This window comes from Chiloscyllium plagiosum, chromosome 30 (genome assembly GCF_004010195.1).
Source record: "Chiloscyllium plagiosum isolate BGI_BamShark_2017 chromosome 30, ASM401019v2, whole genome shotgun sequence".
Lineage (NCBI taxonomy): Eukaryota > Metazoa > Chordata > Chondrichthyes > Orectolobiformes > Hemiscylliidae > Chiloscyllium > Chiloscyllium plagiosum.
In genome coordinates this window covers 39,330,648-39,342,237 of record NC_057739.1, presented here as the reverse complement: position 1 = coordinate 39,342,237, position 11,590 = coordinate 39,330,648, and the positions used below count along the sequence as shown (strand labels likewise).

Sequence of the window (11,590 nt, the reverse complement as noted above, 5' to 3'; positions counted from 1 at the left end):
CACCCCAGTCCAACACCGGCATCTCCGAATCACCCTATCCATGGCTCTCATGATTTTATAAACCTCTATAAGGTCACCAAAGCTCCAGTGAAAACAGCCCCAGCCTGTTCAGCCTCTCCCTAAACCTTGAACCCTCCAACCCTGGCAACATCCTTGTAAATCTTTTCTGAACCCTTTCAAGTCACTTACTATTACAACTCTGGTGACTTCTCGACCACTATAAATGCAAGCTGAGGAGAGAAAACAGAATGCTATGGGACTTGAAAGTAATATAAACTTTGTAAAGATTTTTGGGATGGTGTGAAGGTAGAAATTCAACATAAAGCCAAACTCCAAAGTTGTGGCAAATATGGGAATGTTGACAGAGGGAACTCTGTTCTTGCATTTGAAAGGATTGATAGAAGTGAGGTGACAGTATAGACTTGATGGGCTTTTCTGGACTTTTGATTCTGATCACCAGGAGATGACATGGCAGCTATCGCACAATAACAGCAGAGGGCAGATTTTCTCAGCCTTGCTAGGAGTTGGCACCATACCCAAACACTGACACACCAATTACACGGTGTAATCCATGCTGTGCACACTACCGCCCACTGCCAACAAACACCAATCCTCTGCGACCCTCCAGCTAAAAACACACACACACACAAAACTGAAAAAGAATCAAAAATAAAGTAATTTGACACTGGACCCTGGTACAGTCGTTGCCATAGAAAATGTATCAGTGACAATGTGTCCTATATAAACCTTCACAAAATGTGTCTTCTCTCACAACCATAGGACCACAAAATATAGGAACAGAAGTAGGCCATTCAGCCCATCGAGCCTGCTCCACCATTCAGTGAGATCATGGCTGATCTGATAATCCCCAACTCCACTTTCCTGCCTTTGCCCCATTAATCCTAGATTCCTTTCCTGATTAAAAACCCTGTGTATCTCAGCCTTAAATAGATTAAATGATTCAGCCTTGAAAGCCCTCTGTGGTAAAGAATTCCACAAATTCACTCCCCATTAGCCATATTATTTCCAAACACTATGGTGACACAGTGGCTCAGTGGTTAGCACTGCTGCCTCACAGTGCCAGGGACCCAGGTTCAATTCCAGCCTTGGGTGACTATGTGGAGTCTGCACATTCTCTCACAGTGCTAAAATGTGCAGGTTAGATGGATTGGCCGTGCTAAATTGTCCTGTAGTGTCTAGGGATGTGCAGGCTAGGTGGGTTAGCCATAGTAAGTGTGGTTTAAGAGGATATGCTGAGGGGGTTGGATCTGGGTGGGATACTCTGAGTCTGCACCGGCCCTCCTAAATGGGCCAAATGGCCTCTTTCCACTCTGCAGACGTTGTGTATGTAAACTCGATCAAAATTATATCATCCTGACTTCTTGAAATTCACAAATGCCTTCTCTACATTGAGAGGAGACCAGAAATCAGAATCTCACAAACTCTTTCTTGATCTAAAACGTACATTAACCCTTATTAGCATAAGATGCAACACTGGCACTACCTGGGTTAACCGCAGGTGGGCAAGTGCAAATAAAAAGCTTGCTCAAGACAGCTGGGTCTTATTATAAATCAGCTGTGGGTATAATTGCATGGTGCAAAATTAATGCACATGAGATGAGAGCATTAAAGCAATCAATCAATCAAAAAAAAAAGTAGTCACACTAAGTGGCATTGCCTGGATTTATTGACCAGTAGGTAGATTTCCAAAATAAAGCACAGATCCAAATCACGTCCTGAATAAAGTCAAGCTATGTGGAAGTTCAAGCCTTGGAAACTCTCCGAGAGTCCATCTCCATCTCCAGCTTCCAAAGTAAGAACTATTCCCGTGGCTGATCTGAGTACATGAGTAACACCACTTAGCTGCACGTCGGTCATCGCTTCCTGGCTGACATAAACACTTCCTGTACTGGGAACGGTCAAAACAAACCAGACAGCTTATTCACCTTACACCTCAATTCATCACACAAGAGAGATATTCACACCAACCTATACTGAGGGACCACATAGCAAAGATCAGCCATTGTTCACTATCCCAGCTCCACTATTGTCCATCATCACACAGTCCTGATGGGGCACTGGTCTTGTACATTTTTCATACAATCACAGAGCTCAGAACAGGTCTTTCAGCCCATCAAGTCTGTCCTGCCAAAAATACACTGAATCTTCACTAGTCCCACTTGTTTCTGAACTCTTGTCCACCCACCAGTACCCAACTTGACATTAAACACTGGAATTCTCTCAACACCTCTCTCCCATCTCTCAACCAAGCTTTTAGGTATCTGTTCACCTTCTTTGACTCAATGTTGATTTCCGTCTGGTTACAATGAAAAAACCTGCTTTCGTATAGCACCCTTAACATAGCACACCTGTGAGGGATGTTATTCTAACAAACAAAATCAGATATTGAGCCACGCATGGAAACAGCCAGAACCAAAGTGCTCGTCAAAGAATTTGATTTTAAGGAGCCTGTTGAGGAGGAGAGAGGGATAGAGTTTAGAGCCCAGGCTGCTAATGATATGGCCACCAATTGGTGATGCATTTTAATGCCAGATGTTCGAGACACAAAATTGAGAGAGACAGACTCTGAGGGTTGTGGTGCAAGAGGTGGCTAAACACAGATGGGCAGAGGCAAGCTAGGCCACAGGAGTAGATGAAAAATGTGAGGATTTTAAAAGCAAGATGTGCTTCACTGAGGGCCAATGTGGGTCACTGAACATAGTGACAATGAGTCCTGGTGAAACTAAGGCCAAGAGCAGCTCATATTTGGTACATGCCAAATTTACAGAGGGTACAGCAAGGAATATCAACCAAGATTGCATTGGAATAATCAAGGTTAAAGATAAGAAGGGCATGGATAGACTTTACATTTTTGGTGAACCCATCCAAGAGGCTTTACGAAGGCTTTTACTGTGCAGTAGCTCCTCAGGGCAGTGCCCTAGCTCCCAGCTGCTTCATCAGTGACCTCCCCTCCATTATAAAGGTCAGAAGTGGGGATGTTCAATGATGATTTTATAATTTTAGTACCATTCGCGACTCCTCAGGTACTGAAGAAGTCAATGTTCAAATGCAGCAAGATCTGGACAATATCCAGGCTTGAACTGACAAGTGCCAAAGTAACATTTGTGCCACACAAATGCCAGGCTATGACCATCACCAATAAGAGACAATTAACCACCATCCCTTGATATTGAATGGTGTTACCATCACTGAATCCCCCAGTATCAACATCCTGGAGGTTATCATTGACCAGAAACTCAACTGGACTCAGCACATAAACACAGTGGCTTCAAGAGCAGGTCAGAGGCTAAGAATCCTGCAGTAAGTAACTCACCTCCTGACTCCCCAAGCCTGTCCACTATCTACAAGGCACAAGTCAGGAGATGGAATACTCCCCACTTGCCTGGATGGGGGCAGCTCCAATAACACTCAAGAAGCTTGACACCATCCAGGACAAAGTGGCTCACTTGATTGGCACCCTATCCACAAACATCCACTCCCTCCTCCACTCACACTCAATAGCAGCAGTGTGTACTATCTACAAGGTGCAGTGCAGAAATTCACCAAAGATCCTCAGACAGCACCTTCCAAACCCACCACCACTTCCATCTAGAAGGACAAGAGCTGCAGAAAAATGGGATCACCACCACCTTCAAGTTTCCCTCCAAGTCACACACCATCCTGACTTGAAAAAATATCATCGTTCCTTCACTGTCGCTGGGTCAAAATCCTGGAATTGCCTCCCTAATAACATTGTGGGTCAACCCACAGCAGGTGGACTGCAGCAGTTCAAGAAGGCAGCTCACCCCCACCTTCTCAAGGGGAAACTAAGGACGAGCAATAAATGTTGGCCCAGCCAACATCTCACAAATACATTTTTTAAAGTTGCTATATAAACAAAAGTTCCTGTTTTTGCTTCACTTTGCATTTCTTTACTCCCGTGACATTGTGGGAGTAATGGTTACAAAGGAACTGACGGGCACAGATCAATAGCAAATCTCCTCTGCTCTGTTTTGTTACATTTTCAACAAAATACTCAGAAATAGCTGTTGTGCCAGGCTGAGATTAGACCTTAATAAAACAGAGCACCTGAACAAAGACGCCAGCATTAACAGACATCATTAGACACAATAACAGTAGACAATGAATAGCGATCCTCTGACACTAACATGCAGGTTCTGAGTGTCAATCCAGATACTGATGAATTTTAGTGTCCCATTACCTAAATTATACACATCAGTTGGTACCTAATGTTGGTGGCTGGGGTCTCTCCTGAGACCAGGAGTGCTGGCGAGAGCCTTGGATCACTCCATTTCAGGTAGTCCTACTGGTGTACAGATTGACTTTCTTTGGCATCTAGGTCTTCTGAGGGGTCAGAAATCCAGCCCGTAAAAGACTGCCACCCAGACACCAGCAAAGGTGCAGCACTGCCAGTGGGGGGTGGTGGTAGCAGTTGGTACTGCATCCAGGGAGAGCCAAGGTGGAGCGTTTCCAAGCCACAGGTGAGGCCTCTCCATCAGGCACAGTCACTGAACAAGGGATGGAGAGGAGCCTGAGAGAAATCACCACCAAGGTGTGCTTTCTGGGCTTCCACGGTGGCCCCCTACCATCCTACCGGCTCTCCTCTAAGCCCAGGGACAGTGGGATCTCTTCACAGACCATTGCCAGATCACCTATGTCACTGGTTAAGGTAACAACTTTCCTAACAGACTTAACCTTAACCCCAACAAACCTAACCTTAAGCTGAACATAGCAACAACAACGACAACGAGAGAGAAGGTAAAGAGGGAGGGACACACACACACACACACACACACACACACACACACACACACACACACACACACACACACACACACACACACACACACACACACACCCAACCACCCTTGGTGTCCCATCTCTCTCAAAATGGATACAGCTCTTCATTGAGCTGTGGTCACCCAGTTGAGCGGCCCAGTTGATGGTGGTCTTTGAGTTTCCTCATACATTGAATTTGAATTCAATAAATATCTGGAATGAAGGGTCTAATGATGACCATAAACCCATTGTCAGAAGAACCCATCTGGTTCATTAATGCCCTTTTTGGGAAGGAAATCTGCCATTCTTACCCAGTCTGACCTACACATGACTCCACACCCACAGCAATGTGGTTGACTCTTAACTTCGGCATGGGCAAGAAATGCTGGCCTAGCCAGCAACACCCTCATCCTGTGAATGAATTAAAAACAAACCAGACATCATAGGAAGGGAGCAGGGTGACTGCCCATCTACCGGATTACATGCTCTCCCTGCAGTCAATGTCATCTCTGGAAGTGAGGGGAGGGGTATTCAATCCCACCCATCAAGTTAGGGTACTGTGACTGCTGGAAAATGTTCCCAATTTGAAACCTCCTTTCCGACTATGTCACTGAAAGAGTTTCCTTAGGTGTTTACATGGGGACCAGGGATTACATTGGGACCATTGTTCTCTACTCTCATTGTACAAGACTGAATAACTCATTTGTAGAAATCCTCAGTAAAGTCGCAGACATTATGGGATCACTGCTCATCCTAGCTCCCCATCCATATAGAGTAACTGAACTCAATGGTTTGCTTTCCAAACATGGTAAAGATCCATGAAGCACATACGATGTGAGGTGCCAGGGTTGGCCTAGGGTGGACAAAGTCATACGTTACACAACACCAAGTTACAATCTGACAGGTTTATTTGAAATCACAAGCTTTCAGAGTACTGCCCCTTCATCAAGTGAAGTCACTGCTGGACTGTGACCTGATGTCTTTAGACTTTAAACTAAACAGATAAGCAGCAATGTTGGAACAGAGATACAAAAGCCAGACACAAAAGCATCACGAAACAGCAAGGAAGATTCGAGTATCCGAACATGGGATATTGTTGGATCCTTGCTGAGTGAGTGGGTCAGATATCTGAACAGAATCATGACTGTGCTGAAGAAAAATCTTATTGATGGAAATCAATTGAAAATAAAGATCAAAGTAAGACGCACACCAGAGCTACAGTTGTAGACAGAGTGGATAAAAGGAAACGTGTTTCATTATGTAGCACTGGGGCTTGTGGTGCTCCCTCAGCGTTGACACTCTGACAGTGCAGTACTCCCTCAGTGCAGACCCTCCGACAGCGCAGCCCTCCCTCAGCGCAGATCCTCCAACACTGTGGTGCTCCCTCAGCGCTGACACTCCGACAGTGCAGCACTCCCTCAGTGCAGACCCTCTGACAGTGCGGCACTCCCTCAACACTGACCCTCCGACAGCGCAGCACTCCCTCAACACTGACCCTCCGACAGTGCAGCACACCCTCAGCACTGACCCTCCGACAGTGCGGCACACCCTCAGCACTGACCCTCCGACAGCGCAGCACTCCCTCAACACTGACCCTCCGACAGTGCGGCGCTGCCTCAGCGCTGGCCCTACTACAGCGCGGCACTCCCTCAACACTGACCCTCCGACAGTGCGGCACACCCTCAGCACTGACCCTCCGACAGTGCGGTACTCCCTCAACACTGACCCTCCGACAGTGCGGCGCTGCCTCAGCGCTGACCCTCCGACAGCGCGGCACGCACACCCTCAGCACTGACCCTCCGACAGTGCGGTACTCCCTCAACACTGACCCTCCCACAGCGCTGACCCTCCGACAGTGCGGCGCTGCCTCAGCGCTGACCCTCCGACAGCGCGGCACTCCCTCAGCACTGACCTTCCGACAGTGCGGCGCTCCCTCAGCACTGACCCTATGAGAGCGCAACGTTCCCTCAGCACTGACCCTCCAACAGCGCAGCACTCCCTCAGCGCTGGCCCTCCGACACTGTGGTGCTGCCTCGTTGCTGACTCTCCAACAGTGCGGCACTCCCTCAGCACTGACCCAGTGACAGCGCAGCACTCCCCCTGTGACAGCGCAGCGCTCCCTCAGCACTGACCCTGTGACAGTGCCTGCTCCCTCAGCACTCCCCTCCGACAGCGCGGCATCCCCTCAGCGCTGACCGGGCATGGATAGGATAAATAGACAAAGTCTTTTCCCTGGGGTGGGGGAGTCCAGAACTAGAGGGCATAGGTTTAGGGTGAGTGGGGAAAGATATAAAAGAGACCTAAGGGGAAACTTTTTCACACAGAGGGTGATATGTGTATGGAATCAGCTGCCAGAGGAAGTGGTGGAGGCTGGTATAATTGCAACATTTCAAAGGCATTTGGATGGGTATATGAATAGGAAGGGTTGGAGGGATATGGGCCAGGTGCTGGCAGGTGGGACTAGATTGGGTTGGGATGTCTGGGCGGCATGGACGGCTTGGACCGAAGGGTCTGTTTCCATGCTGTACATCTCTATGATTCTTTGACCCTGTAACAGTGCGGCGCTCCCTCAGCACTGACCTCCAACAGTGTGGCGCTCCCTCAGCACTGACCCTTCGACAGTGCGGCAGACCCTCAGCACTGACCCTCCGACAGTGCGGCGCTCCCTCAGCACTGACCCTGCGACAGTGCAGCGCTCCCTCAGCACTGACCCTCCCACAGTGCGGCATACCCTCAGCACTGACCCTCCGGCAGTGCGGCGCTCCCTCAGTACTGGCCCTCCGGCAGTGCGGCGCGCCCTCAGCACTGACCCTGCGGCAGTGCGGCGCGCCCTCAGCACTCAACCTCTGATAGTGCCCGCTCCTTCAGCACTATCCCTCCGACAGTGCGGCGCTCCCTCAGCACTGACCCTCCGACAGTGCGGCGCTCCCTCAGCACTGACCCTGCGACAGTGCGGCGCTCCCTCAGCACTCAACTTCTGATAGTGCCCGCTCCCTCAGCACTGACCCTCCGATAGTGCCTGCTCCTTCAGCACTGACCCTGCAACAGTGTCCGCTCCCTCAGCCCTGACCCTCCGACAGTGCGGCGCTCCCTCAGCACTGACCCTCCGACAGTGCGGCGCGCCCTCAGCACTGACCCTGCGGCAGTGCGGCGCGCCCTCAGCACTGACCCTGCGAAGCTCCCTCAGCACTGACCCTGCGAAGCTCCCTCAGCACTGACCCTGCGACAGTGCAGTGCTCCCTCAGCACTGACCCTGCGACAGCGCAGCACTCCCTCAACACTGACCCTCCGACAGCGCGGCACTCCCTCAGCGCTGACCCTGCGACAGTGTGGCGCTCCCTCAACAATGACCCTCCGACAGCGCGGCGCTGCCTCAGCGCTGACCCTCCGATAGTGCGGCGCTCCATCAGCACTGACCCTCCCACAGTGCGGCGCTCCCTCAGCACTCAAACCTCTGATAGTGCCTGCTCCCTCAGCACTGACCCTCCGATAGTGCCTGCTCCCTCAGCACTGACCCTCCGATAACGCCCGCCCCCTCAGCACTGACCCTGTGGCAATGCGGCACTCCCTCAGCACTGACCCTGCAACAGTGTGGCGCTCCCTCAGCACTGACCCTGCGACAGGGCGGCACTCCCTCAGCACTGACCCTGCGACAGGGCGGCACTCCCTCAGCACTGACCCTGCGACACTCCCATAGCACTGCAGTGACAAGGACAGCCTGAGTTTTGCTCTGAAGTCCCGGGGGAGTGGAGTCTCCCTGAGATTTGGGATTAATTCTGGTCTTTTTGGTCACATTGAGGGGGTGACAGTGAGTAGTGGGCGGGACGCTGAGGGTTAATAATTAGCCCGAAGTTGAACACAGTGGCAGGAAGAGCCTGAGGAGCCGGAATGGTAATGATGGGGGTGAGTGGGGGGAGTGAAAGACTCTGTGTGCAACCTGAGCTCATTCCCAATATCCCCTTCCCCAAAACCAAAGGGCAATGTCAGAACATCCACGCAGTGTAATCCCTGCATTACACTCCAGTATACCTCAGTCTCGATGTTCAATTGTAGATTTTATCTTTTTCACAAAAACGTATTTATTATTCCAGAGTCCCCAGTACAATTGCTTGTGGACAATAATCGATCCATTGACGCCTGCAGCTGTTTATAAATCCACCCCACCCCCACCTCACCAACAAAATGTTTTAACATCCACTTAATCTGCGGGGAAATATTTCCACATCACCAAACCCGCGGTGAACTCTCCAATGATCCGAGTCCCACACTGCCTGCGGCTCCGGGCTGAAGCCGCAGTGGAAAACCTTTCTCTGGTCCTATCGCCCCCTCCTCCGCCCCCGAACACACAGTAACACACACACAAAGTAACACTCACAGAGACTGTAACACCCACAGTCAGCCACACAGAGTCTAACATACAAACAGATTGTCTGACTGGATGTTACAGTCTCACTCTAATACACATATATGGCCTATAACTCCCAGAGACTGTAACACGCACAGTCAGACACACAGCCTAACACACATATAGACTATAACACCCAGAGACTGTAACACCCACAATCTAATGTACACACAGGGTAACACACATGACACTCAGTCACACACACACGGTGTAACATTCACCTTCACACAGACACACATAATGTGGCACTCAGTCACACACAATGCGTAACACAGTCACACAGACACACAGTGTAACACCCACAGAGTCGAACACCTACAATTATCACAGTATAACACCCAAGCAATCACACACCACAATGTAACACCCAGTCTCACACCCACGGTCACAAAGTCTTACACCTACAGTCTTACATCAACGCAGTCCAACATTCAGTCAGACACCCACACAATCTAAAACCCACAGGCGCGCACACTGGGTAACACCGAGTCACTCTGACATACAGGGACACAAAGTGAAACAGACTAACAGCAATAGACACACATGCATATAGTGACAAAATAACAGTCACACAGTAACACAGAGTGACATAGTAACATGCAGTGACAGGCACAATGACTGACATACAGTCACACACAGTAACAGAGTGACAGGTGCACACTGACAAATAACTCAGTGACAGGCACAGTCGGTCTCACACACGCACAGTGATCTCGCCGCGCGTACAGTAACACCGTGTCCCCATGCAATACACACTGTAACACGGAGCTATGGCGGATGCACCGCCGAATGCGGTGAAATTGTTATTTATGGGAACGCTGCTGCTGGAGCCCGACCCGGAATTTGCCGAAATGCTGCGAGCCACTGCCGCTGCAGCCGAGGTCAATGAATGAACTGGACTCAGCGAAATCTGTTTGGCAAAAAAACAGCCGATTGTACCCTACCGATTTCATACACCGGTCTCCTGTAAATACTGTTAACCTGCACGGGTTGGGCTGTATGCGTGTGTGGATTGGGGGGGGGGGGGGGAAAGAAATGGCATGAAAACCAGATTTGAACCTTGCAATATTTTAAACCAAATACATTGCAGCGGGGCACTGACAGGCGTAAGGTTAAGTCAGCTGAATTGATGTCAGTGAACTGGTCCTGCCTCTCGACATAATGCTCAGCCGATTTAGACCCGCTGTTTATCTGGTGACATGCACCAAAGATTAGGGCAGGAATCCGCCTCGGAATGCAGTGGATCTGGTGTTTTGTTCAATAAATAACAAATGATAAGAAAAACCTCCTCTGGATTTGCTGTCTTGGCGTTTTTTTTTTGGGGAAGGGAGAAACAACAACAAATCCAACAGCACCAGCACAGCCATACATTATGGCCATTATTTATGCAACGGGAGAGAAGAGAGAGAGAGAGAGAGAGGGAGAAACCAAATAAATGCAACGCAGCGACTCACTTTCCGACGAAATTTTCCAGCACCGAGCTCTTGCCAGCGCTCTGACCCCCTACCACCCCGATCTGGGGCAGGTCCAGGTTCGCATTCTGTCCGATCTGAGTGAAAGCATCCTGCATCCGATTGACCAGGGGGATGAGTTCTTCCATTCCACGGTTGCCCATCTTTACTGGACAGTGAGGAGCTGGGAGCAGCCGCTGCTGCTGGGGTCTGGACCCGGGATAAAGAGCTGGCAGTCTGGTCTAGAGTGTGCAAAATAAGCTGCACATGGAGCAGGGGGAAAAAAAAACCTCAGGCTGGAGGGGAAGGGGGAATTGCATTCGCAGGTTAAATGCTATTTTCCCTCTCTCCCCTTTGCAGCCGCAGCCGCAGCCGCACACTCTCCGTTCCTGACGGCCCCTCTCTCCCGTTCTGCCCGCTCCGCCTGCGCTCCCGCAGCCAGCGATTTAAAGGGAACCAAGAGGCGCTCCCACTGCGCAGGCGCCCCCGCTGCCGGTCCGCGCGGCGCCTGCCGGGATCTGTAGTCCACGGCGCCGCGGCGCCTCCTTGTGGGAGGCCCGCCCCGGACTCCAACTCCCAGGATGCCCCGCGCGCCCACCTCTACTGTCTCGCATCAGCGCCAGGGCTGCGCTCCGATTTATTCCAAATGCAACGGGTAGCAGCGCAACTCCTGCCCGGGGTTTCTTTTTTTGCAATCGTCGCCTGGTGTCCTCCCCGAATCATTCAGATAAAAATCGGTAGTTGCACAAGTAGAGTGCGGGGGAAAGCTCTCCCCCTGTCTAGTGCTGCAGAGGCGCAAGGGTTACAATGCAGACTGGAACTTGTAGTCGTACCTCGTAGAATTCATTCTGCGTTTCACCAGAGCATAGCATGCACCAATTTTTGGAAAATAGTTATACGTGGAATAATGGGGCTCTTGTGGTGCATTGGCACT

The 11,590-nt window shown here is 50.4% G+C and overlaps 1 protein-coding gene across 11 annotated transcripts in view; it reads right to left on the bottom strand.

Annotated features, from left to right (window-relative positions):
• LOC122564941 (dynamin-1) overlaps positions 1-11,057 on the bottom strand; it is a 243,150-nt gene extending 232,093 nt beyond the window's left edge. For all 11 annotated transcript variants that reach the window (XM_043720440.1, XM_043720447.1, XM_043720444.1 and 8 more), the window contains exon 1: positions 10,660-11,057. In XM_043720440.1, the coding sequence (XP_043576375.1) occupies positions 10,660-10,820 (161 nt within the window). In that variant the 5' untranslated portion in view covers positions 10,821-11,057. The remainder of the gene's footprint in view (positions 1-10,659) is intronic.
• Positions 11,058-11,590: the final 533 nt, after the last annotated feature.